This window comes from Microcaecilia unicolor, chromosome 2, assembly GCF_901765095.1.
Source record: "Microcaecilia unicolor chromosome 2, aMicUni1.1, whole genome shotgun sequence".
NCBI classification, from domain to species: domain Eukaryota; kingdom Metazoa; phylum Chordata; class Amphibia; order Gymnophiona; family Siphonopidae; genus Microcaecilia; species Microcaecilia unicolor.
The window spans coordinates 593,520,276-593,544,693 of record NC_044032.1 but is presented as its reverse complement, the minus strand read 5'-3'; the positions used below and the strand labels follow the sequence as shown (position 1 = coordinate 593,544,693).

Below are 24,418 nucleotides of genomic sequence, written 5' to 3'. Positions count from 1 at the left end.
CCCAGCACAGACTGTATAAGTCTGCCCAGCACTATCCCCACCGCAAAACCACCAGCCCCGGCACAGACCGTATAAGTCTGCCCAGCACTAGTCCCGCCTCCCAACCACCAGCCCCAGCACAGACCGTATAAGTCTGCCCAGCACTAGCCCCGCCTCCCAACCACCAGCTCTGCCACCCATTCTAGGCTAAGCTCCTGAGGATCCCTTCCTTCTGCACAGGATTCCTTTATGTTTATCCCACGCATGTTTGAATTCCGTTACCGTTTTCATCCCACCACCTCCTGCGGGAGGGCATTCCAAGCATTCACCACCCTCTCTGTGAAAAAATACTTCCTGACATTCTTCTTGAGTCTGCCCCCCTTCAATCTCATTTCATGCCCTCTCGTTCTACCGCCTTCCCATCTCCGGAAAAGGTTTGTTTGTGGATTAATACCATTCAAATATTTGAACGACAAAGGTAAATATATTCTCCCCCCCCCCCCCCCCCAGCAATAACCAATGCATGTTGCCCCAAATTTGCATAATCGCTTTTTCAAATGGGTTTGAAATCTTGGACACCATCCTTATTGGATATACCCACCCACAACAGGACCTCCCTTACTCCCGGTACCCCCTGAATAAATTATGACTGTACCCACTGCTTTTCTCATTCCCTTTGTCAGTCAATTATTCCTTTAATCTGTGCTGCATAATAATATTTCTCCAAATTAGAGCCACCCATTCCTCCTTCCTTTTTAGAGAGAAACATCACTGATCCGGCTATCCGTGGCTTCCTTCCCCCCAGTCTAAACCTGAAGATTTTCCTGTGCCAAGTCTTAAATAGATTTGGTGAAATACTGATGGGTAATGCCTGAAATAAGGAATTTAAGTAAGATCATCATTTTGATAGTTTCTATACATCCCATCCACAATAGTAATTTGTCCCATTTTTCTAAATCCTGATTAAATTGGGCCACAAGGTTTGAAATTCCAGGTGTAGAGTTTCTTATTATCCTTCCCCAGAGTCATCTCCAAGTATTTTATCGATGCGGATACCCATCGAAAAGGGAACTGGTTCTTCAAGTTCTGTGCTTCCTCCTCAGGAGCTGAAATATTCAGGGTTTCTGTTTTAGTTAAATTTGTCTTAAAACCTGAGAATTGCACCATATTGAGCCAATAGATGTTGTATAGCTCCTAATGCCCTCCCGTACCTTTAGAAATCAGGGCTGGCTCAACTTACGGACCAGGTGAAACACTGGCTCAGGGCACTAGAAATAAAGGGCACCAAAATACCAGTTTGGTCTGCCTTCAACTCTTAGAGGCATACATGCTGCACTGGGATTTTGGGGCCCTTTATCACAAGTGCCTCACTAGCCCAGAAGGAGGAAGGGACTTGAGAGAGATGGGTAGATGCTGGATTATAGGCAGGGAGAGGGGGTGAGAGTGGAGGGAGAGAGACCAGATTGTAGGTGGGGGAGGGCACCAATGAAAAAGTTGGCTTACGTGTCACAGTTCCTTGAGCCAGCCCATTTAATAGTTAAAATATCGTCCACTAAACTCTCTATTTCAGGATGCACTCTAATTGGTAGGGGCTTAGCTGCTAAAGCAAATAAAAAGGGCAAGAGAGGACACCCCTGTCTAGTGCCTCTTCACAATTCAAACAACTGGGAATATCTTCTGTAAACATTAACACATGCTAATGGCTGATGGTACAACGTTTGGATCCACTGAGTAAAACGTCTGCCCACCACCACCTTTTCTAACATTTGAAACATAAATGGTCAGTTGACACAGTTGAAAGCCTTCTCCGCGTCCACTGCAACCAATATCACGGGTACTTAAGTGGCCTGTGCCCTCCACATCAGAGGTCTATCAGGACATGGCACAAATAGTGCAACGACTATATAATGAGATTATGGCAGAACCTGGAGCAGCGGATGAGAGGCTGAACAATAACTTGAAAATGGACAGGGCTCACAGGGCTTCAGGGCCGCAGCAGGGAAGACTTTCCCAGAGATATGGTGGTTTGTGTCCACATTTTTCAGGAAGTGATTTAGGACAACCACAAAGTAGAAATCTTTAATGATTTGTCCAATATCACTATGCAAAGACACAGGGATTTTAAAGGTGCCCTGGCAGTACTGCATAAGGAAAACATACAATATCAATGGTTGTTTCCTTTTGGATTGTTGATAACCATTGCAGGAATGCGTACGAAGATGGCGTCTTTTCAGGAGTTGTGGCAGCTCTTACAGAAAGAGGGCCTTGCCAAGTGTAGTTTGGAGAGCAGGCCACCCTCAGCCATGCAGAAATTGGCACAGTTCAAATTACAGAGTGCTAAGACACTACAGAAAGGACACCTGTGAGAGAAGGCCAAAACTTCTTTATCTACAATACTCCATCGTAAGGCCTTCAGCCAACCCATGGATGAGGGATGAAAGGACAACAGGCTTGTCTGAAAAAGTTCCTTAATTGGTGGGAAAAGTTATGTGTGTTGATACTGAGCCTAATAATGTTTATTGTAAGGAATTAGTTAGAAGTGCACTGTGGAAGAAGGGGAAAGTTGGGGGTATGGAAGGGAGTAGTTGCAGGAGAAGGGTAAGAATGGAGAGAAATATGGGGGTGTATAGGGGTGAAGGACTCAAACAGCTATAAGTAAGTAAGGCGAGGTCTGTTATGTCTGGCTGGAATCATGGGAAGTTTGGACGGAACAGGAGAGGATTGAAAAGGGGAGGGGGAGGTGAATTGGTGGAGTGGAGGATTAGTTAGGCATGGAATGCTTGAACTTTCGATGTTTTCTGATGAGACTGGGATGTGGGCCAACAGGCGTTATGCTTTTCAGCAACAGTTTGTATAGCAGGCAGAGATCTCAGGGGCAGGGGCATAGAGATGTAGGTATTTGAAAGACAGATGGGGTTAAAAGTGCTACAATTAATGTCAAAGGCTCAATTCCCCATGTAAAAGACAGCTACTATGGAAAGAGATATAATGGTTAAGAACTGAGATTACTTTTAGACAAGAAATTAATTTAGGATGCTCACATTTCCACCTGTTGAAACATAAAAGATTTCCAATGTTTATGTTAGCACCAAATATTGGGGTAGAGAAAAAAGGAGGAGTGGGAATTATAATGTCTGGAGACCTGAAAATAGAGTCTGGTAGAGATTATAGAGACCCAGGAGACCCAGGAGGTCAGTAGGTTATCTGGGTTGGGGTCATTAATGGGGTTAAGGTAACATTGGCAAACCTTTACACTCCTAACACAAATCAGGGGAAGTTTTTAACGGGACTTCTACCCAAAATTTTAGAGGTGAAGGAGGGGGCATTGTTTGGGGGGGGGGGGGAATTTCAATTTAACATTAGACCAAGGACTTGATAACACAGGGGGTGGTAATGGGACACTGAAGACCTTCCTGGACACATTAAACATTGTAGATAACTAGAGACACAAAAAACCAAATGAGAGGTGGTATACATTGTTTTCTGCTGTGCATCAGTCTTATTCTGAGAATTACCTTTTGTGTGGACAAGGAATGGAGGCAGGGAGGCAAAGTAGAGAAGGCCGAGATAGTGTCAATTACATGGTCTGATCATGGCCCAATGTGGGCAGAAATCTGGCTCGGAATGGAGAACTCAGACGTAAAATGCCTAGCCACTCGCCTGGGGTTATCCCACGACCACTTAGAGGGTCTATCCCCAGCACAGCTCAGGTCTGCCTGCACCTGCTGCTCGTGCTGTACACGACTGGATCATAACTGCCTCTGGGCGAGTCTCCCGCTCTCCAATTATCTCCAGTGATTTCTAGATTACTGGAGCTACACTCCTAGTGGTTCCACAGGTCCCAGAAAGCACTCATAGACCCAAAACACAAACCACCAGGATTCTTTATCAGTCCAGATAGGCAGAATGAACAAACAAATGTGTTTATTCTCAGAACCTGGAACAGTGGGCAAAAAAAAAAAAAGTGCAAATAGCAAACAATAACAGGTAACTGAAATATGGATCAATTATAACACTAACTAAACATTTGCTTACTTCCTAGAAAGTACCTGGGGAGATCAGGGCATACAACTGTTCACAGAGCTTTAGCAAAGAGATCTCTCCCTCGCTTCTCCCGGGCTGAAACTGAAGCAACAGCCAGCATCTGCTGGGTAATTTCAAACTCCAGGCCAATCAGAGTCCAGAACAGTCAAGTTTCAAATAAAATCTGGTTACATCACTACAGGCACTTCCTATTATCTGTGTGTCAACTAAAAGGAAGAGAAGTCGGTCCTCTTTAACAGCTTTAAGCATAAACCAGCACTATCTACTTGCCAAATAGGAGAAATACACTTCAGAACATAATCAGTGCAGGAAAATATCCAATACATTTTACAGGCTTAAAACACACTCTTCACAGGTGCAAACTCTGAACAGAATCCCAAATAGAAAAAATTAGCACAAAACCTTGCCAGATACCACAAAGGTTATGCCAGCACATGGGAAAGACATTCAAAATAAGAGGCTCACATCCATGTTTCTCTATGTAATCAATAGAAATAAAACAAAATAAAACATGAAAAAGAAAATAAGATGATACCTTTTTATTGGACATAACTTAATACATTTCTTGATTAGCTTTCGAAGGTTGCCCTTCTTCGTCAGATCTGAAATAAGCAAATGTTGGTAGATGACAGTATATATAAGTGAAATATCAAAGCATTTCAGTAACAGTCTAACAGGATGGGGGTGGATAGATGAGGGACAGGGAGATATGCATTGAGACAGGAGGGTGACAAAGCAGTACAATTTTATGGTTTACAATGGGGTAGAAAACCCAGATCTTTGTTAAGTCCTGTCTGGTGGGTGTCAAAATATTTAATCATTCTGACTTCAAAGGTCTTACGTTCCTGTATATGTTTCTCTATGAATGTAGTATATGTGATCCAGTGCAAAAAAATAAAAAATAAAGAGGGATGTTTCATCAGAGAAACAAGACATGTATCATTCTTCATAAGCATAAGCTATTACAGAAAAGAAAAAAACATTAGTGAACATTTCTTAAAAGAGGATCACTCGCTTAATGACCATACCAGAAATGTGCTTAAATGAAACTTCAGAAGCAGACAGGAATGGAAAACCTTAGAAATTAAGAATGATCAAACACCTAAAATTTAGGCACACACATTTAGGCCACCTAAAACCAAGCCTAAATACCTGTGCCTAAGTTAGGCTTAGATTGGGTGTATTCTATTATAGTGTGCATAGTTTTCTGAAATGCCCCCAACCCACTCATTCCATGCCCATATCCACGCCCCCTTTTTAGCAGTGTGCATTAGAATTTACACGCACCGTGTTATAGAATATGCCTATAAAGCTGTGTGTGTAAATTCTAATTAAAGCCAATTAGTTCTAATTGGTTAAGTACCAATTAGCACCGATTGGCTTGTTAATCAATTAAGTTGTGTGCACAATTTGGACATGCAGCCAAACTAGTGCACACAACTTAGGGCTCCATTATGGGAATGTCCCAAAATGATGCCTTAAGTTGTGTGCACTAATTTGGCCGCATGGCCAAATTGTGCGCACATCTTAATTGATTAACAAGTCAATCAGTGCCAATAATTGGTACTTAAACAATTAGGAGAACTAATTGTGTTTAATTATAATTTACATGTACAGTTTTCTAGGCATATTCTATAACACGGTGCGTATAAATTCTAATGTGCACAGCTAAAAAGGGGGCATGGATATGAACGTGAGCAGGTTGAGGACATTTCAGAAAACTATACGTGCGTAGTATTATAGAATACACCCGATCTAACCCTAAGCCTAACTTAGGCACAGTTATTTAGTCTTAGTTTTAGGTGGCCTAAATGTGTGCGCCTAAATTTTAGGTGCAAGAACGGCACATGCATATATTCTATAAACTATACCTAACTTTAGGCGTAGTTTATAAAATCACGCTATTCTTGTGATTTTTTTTGCCGCTGGCTTTTAAGGCACCATTTATAGAATTTACCCCATTGACTTTCTCATTATCTGATATAGGGCCCTTGAACTCTAAATTATTATTGTCTCATCACCTCTGTCTATCCCGCCACCCCTTTTCACTAAGAGGTACTAACATACACAGACAACCTAAAACCTAGGCGAGTTTAAACTGTGTAACTGCATTGGTTCCCCACTACCTTAAGAGAAAGGATAATTAGTTTATTAAGGTCTTGCTATACCGCCCTTCAATATATATCAGTGCAGTGTACAATGAAAAAAACAAATCACATGAAGACAGAAAGGAACATTAAAAAAGAAGGTCAGGGATAGCACAGAATAGAAAAAAATAACCCTCGAAAACTTGCCATAGATACAGTGATTTCATCCAATAAAAACCTACGACTTGGTTGTTGATCTTTATTTCCACATATCCAAGTGGACTAACAGGCAGTCATAATTTTTGTTCTTTTAATTTCTAAATTAAAAGTTTGACAAGATGTTTAAAATACTGATATCCAAAACCAAATAAAAAAACTGAAAATACCTTGACAGATAGGAAGAAATTAGAATAAATATGACTAATTTAGAATAAATTAGGAAATCTTTTGAAATTTACTTTCTGCTCTTTATCTTGTTCACAAGTGAATGTCATGTTTTAATGCTTGGTACTGCTGTAGGCATTGTTTTTTCCCTAAATATTGACCACCTTCTCTTTGGCTTTTCAGAGCCTATGATCAATTCTTATATACACATATTGCATGGTGTGTTTCATAAAGAGAGCTCAAATGTGATAATCGACATAATCTATTCCTAATGATAATTTTCTTTTGTGTTTTTTTTTGGTGTGATGAACAGAGCCCCGATCTGCAGCAGAACATGGTAAGACTTTTCAGATTTCTAGCTTATAGAAGAGAGCTTTTGTTATGTTTAGGCATTGTTTTAGATGAATAAGCATGGTTATTTTAAGCTCTGTAAAAACCTCTTTTTAAGACTTTTTATGGTTTGCTATTGAGTATTGTATTCCATATAATCTTCTAGTACAGCATTCTGATTGTAAGGATACTCTGTAGCCATGTGCATGTAGGAATTTACAGCTTGGCTTCATTTTATTTTATTTAAAAAGTTGTATAGACCACTCTATCTACTAATCTAGGTGGCTTACAATAAATATACATAATAATTCAACATATATCACATGATCATATCATAATCAAATACCAATAAACTAATAGAAAATAACTATTAGCTCCTTACACCCTACTCCCAACCAGGGGCGTAGCCAGACTTCGGTGGGAGGGGGGTCCAGAGCCGAGATGAGGGGGCACATTTTAACCCCCCTCCCGGTGCCGCCGCCCCCCCCCCCACCGCCATTGCTGACACCTCCCGCCACCGCCAGCACCACCACCACCAACTTTGACCCCTCCCCTGTCGACGACCTTCTCGACCCCCCCTCCCGCCCACCTTCGCCGTTGCCTACCTTTGCTGGTGGGGAACCCCAACCCCCGCCAGCCGAAGTCTTCTTCTTCCTTCGTTTTGTTTCTGAGTCTGACGTCTTGCACGTACAACGTGCAGGACATCAGACTCACAGAAACAGAACGAAGCCTTGCGATCTGCAGGGCTTCATTCTGTTTCTGTGAGTCTGACGTCCTGCACGTTGTACGTGCAAGACGTCAGACTCAGAAACAAAACGAAGGAAGAAGAAGACTTCGGCTGGCGGGGGTTGGGGTCCCCTGCCTGAAAAGGTAGCAGACGGCGACAGCGGGTTGGCGGCGGGAGGGTGGTTGAGAGGGTCGTCGGCAGGGAGGTCCAGGGCCAAGTCTACGGGGGCCCAGGCTGCCGTGGCCCCATAGTAGCTACGCCCCTGCTCCCACCATACTCCATCTAGGCCCTGGACCCATGATTCAAGGCACTGATAAGTTGATTTGTGGTATAGGCCATGTGTGTCATAGCTAATGACTCTCCTGACCGATTGAGATTAAATGGGGAAAGGTCAGTACTGGTGGATCTCAAGGGTCTGTATTAGGATCATAAATGATCTGGAGAAGAAACGAGTAGAATGATCAAACGCAAAGTCACAAAACTATTCAAAGGCATTATAACAGCATATAATTGTAAGGAATTATAGAAGGATCTTGTGAGATTAGTAGACTGGGCATCTAAATGATAAATGAAATTTAATATAGAGAAATGGAAAGTGAACATAGGGAAAAATAATCCCAACTACAGGTACTAAAAGAGTCACTAACCAAGTAAAAGATAATTTCAATGTATAGTGGGCAATACATTGAAATTATCATGTGACCACATTATATGCACTTCTGGTTGCCCCATGACAGAAAGGATTTAGTGGAGCCAGAAATAGTTCAAGGAACGGCATCAAAAGTGATAAAGGGAAAGAATACCTCCATTTGAAGAAATGTTAAACAGGTTAGAGCTCTTCAGTTTGAAGAAAAAAAACACTAGGAAGGAATATGATAAAAGTTAATAAACTAGTGTATAAGCTGTCGAAGAAATTATAATACGTAAAAATTTAATAAAATGCTCAGAAATAATCAGTGCCCCAAAGTAATTTTTAAATCATATCTACTACTACTACTACTATTAAACATTTCTATAGCGCTACTAGACTTACGCAGCGCTGTACAAATTAACATGAAAAGACAGTCCCTGCTCAACAGAGCTTACAATCTAAATTGGACAGACGAACAGACAGCTAGGGGTGTGGAAACTGCAGTGGTAGGGGTGATAAGTGAGGGTGTTGAGTAAGAGAGTCATGGTTAGGAGTCGAAAGCAGTAGCAAAGAGGTGGGCTTTAAGCCTAGACTTGAAGACAGCCAGAGACTGAGCCTGACGTACTGGCTCAGGGAGTCTATTCCAGGCATAGAGAGCAGCGAGATAGAAGGAACGGAGCCGGGAGTTAGCAGTGGGGGAGAAGGGGGACGACAGGAGACATTTACCCAGCGAACGGAGTTCACGGGGAGGAGTGTAGGGAGAGATGAGAGCGGAAAGGTACTGAGGAGCTGCGGAGTGGATGCACTTGTAGGTCAAAAGGAGAAGTTTGAACTGTATGCGGAAGTGGATAGGGAGCCAGTGAACGACTTGAGGAGAGGGCTAACGTGAGTATAGCGACTCTGGTGGAATATAAGACGCGCAGCAGAGTTTTGGACAGATTGAAGAGGAGATAGATGGCTGAGCGGGAGACCAGCGAGAAGCAAATTGCAGTAGTCTAGGCGAGAGGTGAAAAGGGTGTGGGTAAGGGTTTTGGTAGCGTCCTCGGAGAGGAAAAGGTGAATTTTGTTAATATTATAGAGAAAGAAACAACACATTTTGGCAATCTGCTGAATATGAGCAGAGAAGGAAAGAGCGGAGTCAAAGATGACTCCAAGGTTGCGCGCAGACGGGACAGGGAGGATGAGAGTGTTATCTACCGAAATAGAGAACGGGGGGAGAGGAGAGGCAGGTTTAGGGGGAAAGAGGAGAAGCTCAGTTTTGGTCATGTTTAGTTTCAGGTGGCGGCGAGACATCCAGGCAGCGATGTCAGACAGGCAGGCCGATACTTTGGTCTGGATTTCAGCTGAGATATCCGGTGCGGAGAGGTAGATCTGGGTATCATCAGCGTAAAGGTGGTATTGAAAGCCATGGGATGAGATCAGAGCACCAAGGGAAGAGGTATAGAAGGTATAGAGGGGCATAATTGAACGAAAACGCCTATCTCCATGGGCGTTTATCTCCGAGAACGGGTCCGTGAAGGGGTGGACCGAACCGTATTTTGGGAAAAAATAGACGCCCATGTTTTATTCAACAATGTGTGAGCTGGGCGTTTTTGTTTTTCAGCGATAATGGAAAATGAAAGCGCCCAGCTCAAAAACGAATAAATCCAAGACATTTATTCGTGGGAGGGGCCAGGATTCTTAGTGCACTGGTCCCCCTCACATGCCAGGACATCAACCGGGCACCCTAGGGGGCACTTTTACAAAACCAAAAAAACAGGTAAAAGAGCTCCCAGGTGCATAGCACCCTTCCCTTGTGTGTTGAGCCTCCCAAATCCCCCTCAAAACCCACTGCCCACAAGTCTACACCATTACTATAGCCCTAAGGGGTGAAGGGGGGCACCTACAAGTGGGTACAGTGGGTTTGAGGGGGGGGTTGGACGACTAATAAGCATTAAGCAGCACAATTGTAACAGGTAGGGGGGATGGGCCTGGGTCCACCTGCCTGAAGTCCACTGCACCCCCTAACAACTCCTCCAGTGAGCTGCATACTGCTGCCAGGGAGCTGGGTATGACATTTGAGGGTGAAAATAAAAAGTTGTGAAACATCATTTTTTTTGTGGTGGGAGGGGGTTAGTGACCACTGGGGGAGTCAGGGGAGGTCATCCCCGATTCCCTCCAGTGGTCATCTGGTCATTTAGGGCACTTTTTGGGGCCTTATTCGTGAAAAAACAGGGTCCAGGAAAAGTGTCCTAAATTCTAGCTAAAAACGCATACTTTTTTCCCATTATCGGTGAAATGCGCCCATCTTTGTTCGGCAGATAACCACGCCCCAGTTCCGCCTTCGCCACACCTCTGACACGCCCCCATCAACTTTGTCCGCATCCGCGACGGAGTGCAGTTGAAAACGTCCAAAAATCGGTTTTCGATTATACCGCTTTATTCGTTTTTGTGAGATAAACGTCCATCTCCCGATTTAGGTCGGAACTTGGGCGTTTTTCTCGTTCGATTATAAGCAGGATAGGCACCCTTATCGAAATCACTGCACATAGAATCATCTGTACTCAACCAAAAATAAATTAGATAAGGTACTTAGCTTGCAAAAGTTGTAACTGATACTGCATCATAGACAAGACGAGAGGGTGTCCATTAAGCAAAAAGCCCCAACAAGGATCTATGTTTCGCCATAAGAAACGGCTTTATCAGGGGGTATTAAATCAAAAATAGCCTAGATAACTCCACTGTACTCCATCTTGAAATAAAATTGTGAGTGGGGTGGAATGGTTAACTAGTGGATGATTGTTTCTGCTATTTGAAAAGTTAAACACTCTAAACAACTAGCAACCAGCAAATTGAAAATAATGTAAGAAGTATTTTTTGAGGCACCATGTAAGCTATGGAAACTATTGCCAGAGGACAAGGTCAAGGTGACTAACATGGTGGCTAAAAAGGTTTGAGCAAGTTGCTGGAGGAAAAGTCCATAAAGCACTATTAGTCAGTTAAGCTTGGAGATCCTTACTTATCCCTGGAAATGTGAACTAGAGCTACCTTTTGGGATCTGCCAGGTTCTTCTGACCAGACTGGCCACTGTCAGAGGCAGGATGAAGAGTTCTCTAGACCTTGGTCTGTCTTAGCATGGCTTAAGTTATGTTCTTGAGGATGCTGCAGGGACAACAAGAAGTTGTGGTCATCATTCAAGGGTGACACCTAACAGATGGATTTAGGGCCCATTATTGCAGGGATTGGAAAGGAGCACTTGTGCATTGCCCCAGCCTAATACAATCATTGCAATGAGCAGACTAGGTACATTGGGCAGGGGGAAGGAAGAAGTTATAAATTAGGGGGAAAACTTCAAGCATGAAGGGTCATGGTACCAGGATTCCAATCCTTGTTCCGGATGAGTTGCAAACCTAAAGAAATAATAGGAAACTATCAAGTGAAAAAACAAAGAAGAATGTGGCACATAACTGCATCCACTGCACCCAACTGCCCGTCATCTGGGTGCACATTTTTTGTTCAAGAGCTTATAGAATTAGGGGATAAGGGGGTAACTGTGAACTTATATCTTGGTGCATATTCTGTAAAAGAAATTAGGTACCTTGGGTGTGAGTGCTTATACCAACTGTACCACTGATGTAAAGGCTTGTGCCTAGTTTCAGAAGATATACACATAACTTATATTATCCTTTAATTTAAGTGTGTAAAAGTGCACCCCGCCCACACTCTGCCTATAGACACTGCCCATGAACACACTCATCTACAAACTACATGCTATCACACACACACACACATATATATATATATATATATATATATATATATATATATATATATATATATAGTTAAAGAATAGTGCTTAGGCAGCATATTGGCATATAGGCAATATGTGACGGGGTCTGCCTAATGGTTAGTGTGGTGGGTTGTGGACCTGGGAAACTGGGTTTGATTCCCGCTGCTACCTGATGGTCAGCAGTGGGTTGAGATCCTGGGGAACCAGGTTCAATTCCCTTTGCAGCTGTATGTGACTCTTGGCAAGTCACTTAGCCCTCCATTGCCCCAGGTACAATATATAGAACTTAGACTTTGAGCCCAGTGACAAAGCAAAGTACCTGTAATAGAAATTGTAAACCACATAGTTGCCTCAGGGATCAATTACGGTATGTCAAGTGCTATAAATAAATATCTGCACGCATACTATAGTTAACAAACAAAGGTAAATGAAAATAAGCATTATAACATAGATTGAGATTTCTGCAAAACCTTTGATGCTGTGCTGTATGCAAGGCTCATTAACAAACTGTACAGGCTGCAGGTGAGCCTACGGTAGAAATTCTTTGAGGGATTGACAAGAGATGGTAGTGGCAAATGGAATTCACTCTAAGGAAAGAAAGTAGACTAGTTATGTGCTCTAGGAGTCTGTTCTATGAGTGATGTTGCAGAGGGAAAGTTTTGCCCTTTGTCAGATAACATTAAAATCTGAAGTAGAGTGGAGACCTCTGAGGAGTAAACAAATGAGAAGCGATCTAAAAAAACTCAAGAGATGATTGAATCCTTGGCAGTTAGAATCAATGCAAAAAAATGCAGTCATGTAATTGGCATGAAGAAATCCAAAGGACCAGTGCTCAATAGTTGGGCAGATACTGATGTGCACTGAGCAGGAAAGACAGTTTGGAGTAATCACATCTGATGAATTATGATTGTGATGTATAACGTAATCTGGGTGCCCAGTTGGCATTATAGAATAAGTTCTAACCAAGCATCCTCAGGTTGCAGAAATGGAGGCACCCAGTTATAGAATGGTAGTCACAATGGCAATATTCAGCCACTATCTCTACAGCTGTGCAGTTGATTTTAGGCCTGCTGAAATACAGTTCTAAATTAAACCTCATAGTTATTCGAATAGCAGCCAAATATTGCCAATATCGCCCGAATTCTATATATACCCGGAATTCTATATGTCACGCTGAGATTTCCATGCGGAAATCAAAGCATATGCCATAACAATGCACATAAATTAAATAGTTAACAGTCTAATCAGCTCTGATAATTGGATGTTAAACAATTAATTTGAATTTACGCGCACTTTCTAAGTGTATTCTGTAATGATGCTCATAAATTCTAAGTCATAGTTGAAAAGTGAGCGTGGTTATAGGCATGGAATGGGTGGGTCATGGGCATTTCTAAAATCTGAGCGTGTTGTTATAGAACACAACAAATCTGTGCCTATTTAGGCATCAGGATTTATACCAGGTTTTAGTTGGCATAATTCACCGTTACTAAGTTTAGTCATGTGGACCAGCTTTCAGTGTATTCTATAAAATTAGGCATATTCTCTAAAGTATGCCTAAGGCGTGGAATTTTCAGGCATCATATATAAAATCTAGCCCATAGTGCACAAAATTGTGCGTGCACATTTGGGTGCAAGGCCAATCTTCACATACAATTTAATAAAGTAACCAACCAATTAGTGCTAATGGAGCACCAATAATTATTGGCGCTAATTAGCAATAATTAGAATTTATGTGCACATCTTGCTAGGTGCCAGTTTATAAAGATGCACGTGTAAATTCTTGTGCATGGATCTGAAATGGGGCATGGTCATAGGAGGGGCACGAGGAGATCATGGGTGTTCCAAGAATTTGCACACAGTGTTACAGAATATGGCGGATATGCCCCTAATCCGGGTACAAGGATTTACACCAGGTTTCAATGGGTATAAATCCTCTAGGTGTGAATCCTAGTAGTAGGCACTATTCTGTAAACAGCACCTAACTTGGAGCACTGTTTATAGAATACCACTTAGCTCTCATTTGTTTCTCTGCCATATAATGAATTTGGACCTATGTGTATCTGTCAATTATGACTGCATTCTACGTATGTCCAGCACCACTACCTATCTAGATAGCAGCACAGAATATATATAACTTTTTAAATGTTGTGGCCAGCATTTTTTAAAAATGCAGTCACCACCAGGTCTGAATATTGGCCTGACCGTATCAATCATCTCACCCTTTTTCAAATGCTTATTTTTCATGTAAGAGAAATTGAATAGATTAGAGAATTCTGAGGAATTATCTTTGCTGAAACCATGCTGGCTCTTCCCTGTTAAGCAGTCTCTGTCCATATTCCCCAATACTTCTGTTCTTAACTATCATTCTCCATTTACCAGGCCCTAACATCAGGCTTACTGGTCTATAACTTCCAGGAGCAGGTTCTCTGTAGATTTTCTTTCTTTCTTTCTTTCTTTTTTTAAGTTAATAATTTTTAAATAGAAAGCAAAAGCAAGACAAAATAAAAGCTACTGTGTAAAGACAAACATATATCACATACACTTGTTGTTAAAGTTGACCTCTTTCCACATATTACATCACTGGCTCTAAGTGAATCATACTGCCCTAAAGTGGCCCTCTCAAACTTACAATAAAGAGAAATCATATTCCACTACATAGTGCTCTGTGGATTCTCTAAGGGAGTCTTTTACTAAGCCGTGGTAGCGTTTTTAGCTCGCAGCAGAAATCAGTTGGCGGTAAATGCCGAGACGCCCCTTAGGAGTTTGATTGGCGTTTCGGCGTTTACCATCAGCTGATTTCTGCTGCGAGCTAAAAATGCTACTGCAGCTTAGTAAAAGACCTCCCTAAAATTGTTACTAACATGAAGGAATCAGGTCCCCTAGTTACAACTAACATACCTGTTTTCTGCTTCTGCGCCCAAATTAATTCAAGTTCAAGAAATCCAAGCTTATCATGCTGTGAACTATGGGCTCATTTTTGAAAGGGAAAAACGTCCAAAAAGTGACTTAAAGTACCATTTGGGCATTTCTTCTCAAAAATGTCCAAATTTGTATTTTCAAAACCTGTTTTGCAGACATTGTAAGCAGTATACTGTGCCATACTTTGTTATTTGAATATTTTTACTGCTGTAATTGTCTATTGCTCATGTTTGATTTGTTCTTACTGTACACCGCCTTGAGTGAATTCCTTCAAAAAAGCGGTAAATAAATCCTAATAAATAAAATAAAATAAATTTATGTATGCATCTCATTTGCTGTGCATCCACGTCACAAGCGGGAATGTCGGGGCATTACAAAAGCAGGGTTAGGGGCGGCTTAGGGCATGCCTAACACTTGGGACATTTTACAGCCATAATGGAACAAAATGAAAACTTCACATTTTGGTCTAGACCTGTTTTTATAACAAATAAGATACAAAAAGTTGCCCTAAATGACCTGTTGACCACTAGAGGGAATCAGGTATAACCCCATCCCCCCCCCCCAAAAAAAAATGTGAATAAAAATAGTACTTGCTAGCCTCTATGACAGCCTTAGATGTTATAGCCAGGTCCACTAGAGCAGCATGCACATCCCTGGAGTAGTGTAGGGGTGGGTACAGTGCACTGTAGACAGGTGGACCCAGGCCCATACCTTCCCCTACCTGTTGCACTTGTGATGGAAACTGTGAGCCCTGCAAAACTGACCAGAAACCCACTTTACCCACATATAGGTGCCCCCTTCACCCATAAGGTTAATTATAGTGATGTACAGTTGGGGGTAGTGGGTTGTGGAGGTCTCAGCAGACAAGATAAGGGCTCGACGGTGAGATGTGTACTTGGGAGCATTTATATGAAGTCCACAGTAGTGCCCCATTGCTCTCCTGGGATGTCTGGGGAGGGGCAGTCTGCTAAAAATGTTGGCTCCTCTTACATCCCAATGGCTTGATTTTCTTTGTTTTTCTCTTGTGCTTTTTTTATTTTCAAGAATGGCCTGAAAAAATAAATACACAGAGCACAAAACCTTGCTACAAATGACATTTTTGGAACAACAAAAAAAAAAGAACAGTTTTTGGTTTTGAAAATGGTCATGTTTTCTGTTCGGATTTGGGACGTTTAGCGCAAAACGCCCAAAGTCCGACTTAGACATCATATCAAAAATGCCCCTCTATGTAAACTAGTAAATAAACTTTCTCATCTATAAATGCCGCAGTCACAATTTCCATAGTATAGTAGTGGTTGTGTTATCTTTTGAGAAAGAAGCAGACTCGGTTTCAGAGCAAATAATTCCATAGACTGTCTGTCTTATCTCATGATAATATTAATGAACTGTGACCATGTTGGGAGTAGCTGGAGGGAAGCAAAATTATTGCCTCCCAACCACTGAGTTGCCTGTCATGGTGCTACATTTTCCTACTTCATACGGAGCAGCTTTGTGCCAAATGACATAAACACAGGATGGCCTCACATGCCCTGTGTATTCATACAACTGACCTGTGAAACAGAGTTTTCTTGTCACTGCTGTCCTCCTCCTGCCTAATGTGTTTCACATTCCTCTCTCAGTCTAGACAGAAATCACTCTACATCACAATCTCATCTGTTTATAAATTAATAATCAGTCTGAAATAAAGGCTGGCGTCGTACTTTGCCAAATTACCTATGCTATTCTCTCTCCTTTTTTTTTTTCTTTTCCTTTTTTGTTTTCCTTTGGACATTTTAGCTTTGCACTGATTGAACCCTTCAAAGAATTCTGGCTGAACAAAAAAGTGATTCATTGGTCAGCTGTTGATAGTTTGGCTATTACTCAGCTGTCTGGAAGTGGCCACATTGTATATTAAATGTCTTAAAATCTATTGTCTACTCAGTGACACGTAAGACAAAAAAAATATGCTTGCCATTTTGTTGGATAACAAGGGAAATGCTTTATGTGATACTGAACATTTATAGCAGAAAGCACTTTGCCCACATAACCAAAACTTGAAGAAACATTCCATGCTTACCTTGGAGCCTGCTTGTTAGGATTCATGTTCTGCTACTGTGAGTCAGATTGTGAACCGCAAAATAGCACTTCTGGCATGTAGAAGTATTTCCAAAGTAGGCTTAGGCTTTCTTTCTCTCTCTTATTTGCTGTGTCTGAATTTTTCTGTTGTTCATTACATCTCGCAAGAGAAAAGCCAAAGGAATTAACTTATGAGTACAAACTCTTACTGCACAAACAATAAACAAACTAACCACTGATCAATGTTCTGACAGTGTCAAAGAACTGACTGCTTTGCATTCACTCAGAACTATGTTGGAACTATTTCAGTCCTCAAGAACGGCAATTTTGGTCTACTTTCTGTGCCAGGGTTTTAGAAATTTATTGTTTTCCTCATGACAGGAGGAAAGAAAGTGACAGATTTTAATGCATGCTATAGTTAAAAGAGAAAATACATTTTTGATGAGCTGTCCTGAAAAACTACAGAATTTGAGTAAGCAGATGAGAGTGTAATGTTGTTTAATTCTGATTGATGAGATCCTCTCAGTTGTTATAATACTTTGTGCTGAGCCAGTTAGATTGAGGGGAAGATTCTTTGCCAATATTATTAGATTTGACTGCAGCATTTGATGCTGTGGACCATGATCATACAGGCAAGGGATTGAAATGATTTCTCTCTTTTCATATGATTGGCGCCAGAGTCTTTTCTGGAGGCGCCTTATCTGAACCCCTGAGGATAGTTTGTGGAGTGCCTTGAGGTCTAACCTCTCGTCAGCCCAGTTTATTTTATACATGAGACCATTGGGGATATTATTAGAGCTGAATGAGCCAAGTTTTAGATATAAGCAGATGATATTCAGCTGTATGTGCAGCTTAGTGTCCAGCAAGAGGGAGCCCTGCTGAATTTGCATGGTTGTCTGGAAACTCTTGGTCAGTGGATGAGTGCAAATAATTTAAATACCTCAAAGGCTCAGATTTTAAAGGTGAGGAAACCCATCTCTGAATTTATTAACGCAAAGTATTACTCTAAGGAATTTTGGAGTCTTAGGAGCAGGTAATGATCCTGGGAGTTACAGTGGATGCTGGCTTGTCTATAAACACTTATAAATAATCCTCAATAGCTCTCAAACATCTACTAATATGCCCAAATAGTGTATCAAAAAAAGTAGACTTCAATGTTCACTTCTAAGTATATTAGAGGATATTCAGGTAGGAGGAAAAGGTCTCATAAATCACAGGGATGTGTCACTGCATAGCGATTTCAGTATCGGCAAATCCCTCTTGTGATTGAAATAATCATAGACCTTAAAAAAAACTCCTTCCTCAATTTGTGCTACCATATGTGTAGAACTGCTGTATATGAAAAATGACAGTCTTGAAATCCAAATGACCAACACCTTAGGAAGAACAAATATCATTCCACTTATCTAAAAGCTCAGTCATTCCTGACAGGCATCACTGCCGCTTTTTCAAGGGACTTGATCTGGGGAATGTCTGTAAAAAATCATAATGAAAGTCATTCGGTGCAAACATTAGTGAACTTGAATAACTGAAAATATGTGGATCTTAGCTGAAACTTACTACAGGTCGTCTTACTGCTGACTTCTGTTGGCACTACTGAATAAACATTGCCGCAATGTCTTTTAAGCTATGCCCATGGAAATCGAGAGTGACAGATGTTGTATTACATGAAACAACTCCACTGCATGTTAGTAAGTATTGAAACCCAAGGGTTCTATAGAGTGTAAATGGTGAATCCAGAACAGCTCACGTTGTAGTAACCATCTGTCCATATCACGCCCCCCCCCCCCCCACCTGTGGAGAGGGGACAATATGTTCAATCATTAAGCACAATAGATCGTTGAAATTATGTGAACATGTTATGCAGTGCCTTACTTAATCCTTCTTATGGTATCAAGCATCTAATATCCCTTGATGAAGCCCCATTGTAAAACGGGTGCCGTAGGGATATGAAGAAGAAGAATTAAGATAAGTGTGTTGATTGATATATTTATCGAAGAGACTATTTGTATTTCAAATATTTAAGTTTCATAAAGTGGTGCACAGAAGATAATGGAGATTTTTCTGGCCAACGATTAGTCTGTCGTCTGAAGGGTGCTGTATATAAGTTGGACTACTTGTAGACTTCTGAGACCTTTTCCTCCATTTGTTCTAAATGTGGTCTTTACATACATTTTAGACGATTTGAACACTCGGGGATGTTTCACTAAAGATAAATGCATGCTTTCTGCAGTAGAGCCCATAGGAATAAAATGGGTCTTGTGGAAGGTAACTTGCACTAACTTTTAGTAAAAGACCCCCTCAGTCTTTCTTGATATTACACAAAGTTTGGTAATAGGTTTCACCTACTCAGTTTTTTGTAGCAAAACAAGTTTTTTGCATCAATGATAAAAAGCATGATTTTTTTCTTCTTTTTTTTGGTAGCATTTATAAATATTTTACAAGCACAAAACTCAAAAGAAAAGTACATCATGGAAATAATAAATATAAAGATGAATAATAAATCTAAAGAAGAATAACAACATTACATCATAATTAGTATGTGTTACGTGGAGGGGCATTTTTGATATGACGTTTAAGTCTGACTTTGGACGTTTTGCAAAAAACATCCAAAATCTGAATACGGAAGAAGGTCATTTTCAAAAAAGAAAAACATCTATCTTTTGTTTTCAAAAATACTGTTTTTGGTCCATTTTCAAACAAAAAAACATCCAAGTGCCAAACACACAAAATCAAGCCATTGGGATGTAGGAGGATCCAGCATTTTTAGTAGACTGCCCCCCCTAGGTATCCCAGGAAAGCAATAGGGCACCCTAGGGGACACTGCAGTGGACTTCATAAAATGCACCCAGGTATACATCTCACCATTGCTCACTTATCTTGTCTGCTGAGCCCCCCAAAACCCACTGCCCCAACTGGACACCACTAACATAGCCCTTATGAATGAAGGGGGCACCTATATGTGGGTACAGTGGGTTTCTGGTGAGTTTGGAGGACTCACAGCTTCTTTCACAAGTGTAACAGGTAAGTACAGGTATGGGGCTGGGTTCACCTGTCTGCAGTGCACTGCACCCACCAGTAGACTATTCCAGGAATCTGTATGCTGTTCTAATGAACCTGAGTATAACATCTGAGACTGGCAAGTAATGTTTTTAATCACATTTTGGGGGTGGGTGGGAGGGAGTTAGTGACCACTGGGGGATTAAGGGGAAGTCACCCCTGATTCCCTCCAGTGGTCATCTGGTCATTTAGGGCACTTTTTTGTGCCTTATTCGTTATAAAAACAGGTCTAGCTTAAAACGGCTTAGTGTTAGTGTTGGACAGTTTTGTTCTATTTCATTATGACTGAAAAACGTCTAAGTGTTAGGAACACCCAAATCCCACCCTTAACACGCCCCTGACACGCCCCCTTGTGACGAGTGCACTTCTGACGGACTTCATTGTAAAAAAGGCTAAAAACTGATTTTGAAAATACCAATTTGGACGTTTTTGTGAGAAAAACGTCTAAATGCAGATTTATGCCACTTTTGGATGTTTTTCTCTTTTGAAAATGAGCCCATTAGTCCACCAAGTTGGAGAGACCAAAAGAAATATCCCTTGGAGGATAAAGTCCAAAGAAAACATTTACTTATCACTCAGATGATCTGGATTGAAGAAAATATATTTGATGAAAGATATAACAATCACACATTTACAGAGGGTACCTAAGTTGAAAAGTGCCTCCTAAGGATTGGACCCATTGTCTATATGTCAAAAACTTCTCTCTTATGTTGATTTAGGAAAACCCAAATCTTGTGTCCCATATATTCCACATATTTATATTTAAAGAAAAGCCTTAGAACATGTTCACGATCTTGAGGAAATATAAATGTAACCGTAAGAGTGACTCGGCTGACTATTTCAGATTCAGACCCTTCCAAAATGATTCAAACTATCTTGAGTTAAATTATCTCCTGCCTTAGAAGCACCCCTTCTTTCTTGAGGTAATTATTTAAAGCAATAATCTTTAGCAAAAGGAGTCAAGAATTCTTTAGGAATGTGTAATATTTCTTCCATTTACTACTTTAGAATTTCTCCAGGTGACAAGATAGGGTGTTTTTCGAAAGTTTAAAAATTGCAAATTAAGATACTGCAAGAGTTTTCCAAGTTCCCAAGATGTCTAGCGTCAGTGTTTTATCTTTCACAATAATTGATTTTAACTCCCTGTAAGTCAGTCGCCTAACTTGTCCAGTCTAGCTTGTGCACTTTCAAATTTTCAGTTGTGATCTTGGTAATGTACTGATTTGCCAGAACCACTGCAGTTAAGATAGCAATAGAATTATGCATCATAATCATTGTGTCCCATAATGACCCAAGAGTAACAGTCCGTGATTTAACCAGTGGAAATATTACTACTAAAGATTCTGCCCTCACCCCAATACCTGGGCAGGTTGACATGGTCTTAGTGTAATTGCTGTCCCTGGTGTTTCCTCAGAAGCCTTCTCTCCAGCTCCAGCCTCTTTCAGGGGCCCTTTTACTAAGCCACGTAAGCATCTATGCACGCCCAACGCATGCCAGAATGGAGTTACCGCCCGGCTACCGCGTGGCTCTTGTGGTAATTTCATTTTTGGCGCGCATCTGATACGCACGTCCAAAAAAATAATTTTTATTTTCGGACACACACATCAGACAAGCGTGAAGTGGCATTTGACGTGCGTACGTTATTACCACCCGGTTACCGTGTGAGACTTTACCGCTAGGTCAATGGCTGGCGATAAGGTGTCAGACCAAAAATGGATGTGCACCAGTTTGCAGCACGTCCATTATTGACAAAAATTTTAAAATGGCCTTTTTTTAACAGGTGCACACACCCAAAACCCACCCAGTGCACCTTAGTAAAAGGACCCCTCAATGATGTACTTTCAGTTGGTAAGGGGTTCCCCCCTTGCAGTCGGCACATCATCCTGCAGCGCTCCCGGCTGACACTCCCAAAACAATGACACCATCACAAGTGGAGGGGGAGCAATCTGGACTCAAGGTAGTGTTGAGTATTCTTCAAGTGTTTCGGCAAAACTTGTCAACGGTAATCAGACTTAGAGGTAAGAAGCTTCAGTATAGTTGGTTGTCAGTAGGGAAAAGCTTGCTGGGCTTCAGAGGGGTAATTCCTAGTCTTCCCCTTACACATTTTCCCATTTCTGAGGAAAGCCTTGGAGAACTTCTTACCACATCGTCCCATCAAGACACCATCTTGGTTCTCTAAAACCATGTTTTTTTCAAATGTATCAGATAATTTATTTAATTTAAAAAGGCACTTATGCCTTCCTTCTATCCCCTAAGGCTTTGAGGTGATTTACAACAATTGAAATATAATACTATCAATTACATTATATAATATTAGCGTTCCATCTTACAAATACATACTGCACAAATTTAGATGGAAATTCTATAAGTGGGCATCAAAATTAGGCATAAGTACATAAATATTGCCATACTGGGACAGACCAAATGTCCATCAAGCCCAGCATCCTGTTTCCAACAGTGGCCAATCCAGGTCACAAACACCTGGCAAGATCCCAAAAAAGTACAAAACATTTTATACTGCTTATCCCAGAAATAGTGGATTTTCCCAAAGTCCAATTTAATAATGGCCTATGGATTTTTCCTTTAGGAACCCATTCAAACCTTTTTTAAACCCCACTAAGCTAACTGCTTTTACTACATTCTCTGGCAACGAATTCCAGAGTTTATTTACATATTGAGTGAAGAAATATTTTCTCTGATACATTTAAAATTTACTACTTTGTAGCAGTGGCGTACCAAGGGGGGGGGCGGTGGGGGCGGTCCGCCCCGGGTGCCAGTGGGTGGGGGGTGCTCCGCTCCCGCCGCCTCCCGTGGCCGTTCCCGCGGCGCCGCACATTAAAAAAACCGGCGAAGCAGCGTCGCAGGCAGCGCCCCTCGTGCCCTGCTTGTAAAAAAAAAAAATCAAATCTCCTTCCTTCTCCTCCTTGTCTTGACGTCTTGACGTCTTGACGTCGACTCGGGCCTTCGAAGGCCCGAGTCGACGTCAAGACGAGGAGAAGGAAGGAGATTTGATTTTTTTTTTTTTAAAGCAGGGCACGAGGCGCTGCCTGCGACGCTGCTTCGCAGGTTTTAACGGGACTGAGGTGGGGAAGGAGAGGGGCGAAAGGGACTCGGGTGGGGGTGTTCAGAGGGGAGAAGGGGACTGGGGTGGGGGTCTCAGACAGGGGAGGGGAGAAGGGGACTGGGGTGGGGATCTCAGAGGGGAGAAGGGAAGGGGAGGGGAGAAGGGGACTGGGGTGGGGGTGTTCAGAGGGGGAAAGGGGAAGGGAGAAGGGGACTGGGGTGGGGATCTCAGGCAGGGGAGGGGAGAAGGGGACTGGGGTGGGGGTGTTCAGAGGGGAGAAGGGGACTGGGGTGGGGATCTCAGACAGGGGAGAAGGGGACTGGGGTGGGGATCTCAGAGGGGAGAAGGGGACTGGGGTGGGGGTGTTCAGAGGGGAAAAGGAGAGGGGAGAAGGGGACTGGGGTGGGGATCTCAGACAGGGGAGGGGAGAAGGGGACTGGGGTGGGGGTGTTCAGAGGGGAAAAGGAGAGGGGAGAAGGGGACTGGGTTGGGGATCTCAGACAGGGGAGGGGAGAAGGGGACTGGGGTGGGGATCTCAGAGGGGAGAAGGGGACTGGGGTGGGGTGTTCAGAGGGGAGAAGGGGACTGGGGTGGGGATCTCAGAGGGGAGAAGGGGACTGGGGTGGGGGTGTTCAGAGGGGAAAAGGAGAGGGGAGAAGGGGACTGGGGTGGGGATCTCAGACAGGGGAGGGGAGAAGGGGACTGGGGTGGGGGTGTTCAGAGGAGAGAAGGGGACTGGGGTGGGGGTCTCAGACAGGGGAGGGGAGAAGGGGACTGTGGTGGGGGTCTCAGACAGGAGAAGGGGAGGGGAGAAGGGGACTGGGGTGGGGGTGTTCAGAGGGGAGAAGGGGGCTGGAACTGGGGGCTGAAAAAAGGGGCAGAGAGAGAGAGGGGACAGATCCTAGATGGAAGGGGGAGCGAGAGGGAGGGCAGACCCTGGATGGATGGGAGAGGGAGGGCAAATGGTGGATTGAAGGGGCAGAGAGAAAGGGCAGGCAGTGGATGGAAGGGACGGCAGAGAGGGCAGACACTGGATGGCAGAGAGAGAGAGTGAAGACAGATGCTGGATGGAAGGAAGACGGTGAAAAGAAGACGAGGAAAGCAGAAACCAGAGACAACAAACTGTAAATAAAATATATTTTTTTATTTTTTTTGCTTTAGGATAAAGTATTGTAGATGTGTTAAATGTTTATAATAGAACATGTAAATAAGGTAATCTTTTTATTGGACTAATTTTAATACATTTTGACTAACTTTCGGAGAACAAAACCCCCTTCCTCAGGTCAGGATAGGATACTGTAACAGCACTATACTGTACTGACCCGAGGACGGAGGTTTTGGCCTCTGAAAGCTAAATGTATTAGTCCAA

The 24,418-nt window shown here is 42.3% G+C and overlaps 1 protein-coding gene across 4 annotated transcripts in view; it reads left to right on the top strand.

Annotated features, from left to right (window-relative positions):
- The window catches only part of PALLD (palladin, cytoskeletal associated protein), a 738,625-nt gene that overhangs the window by 322,544 nt on the left and 391,663 nt on the right, over positions 1 to 24,418 (top strand). For all 4 annotated transcript variants that reach the window (XM_030191568.1, XM_030191567.1, XM_030191571.1 and 1 more), the window contains one exon: positions 6,808 to 6,831. In XM_030191568.1, coding sequence (XP_030047428.1) covers positions 6,808 to 6,831 — 24 coding nt within the window. The remainder of the gene's footprint in view (positions 1 to 6,807; positions 6,832 to 24,418) is intronic.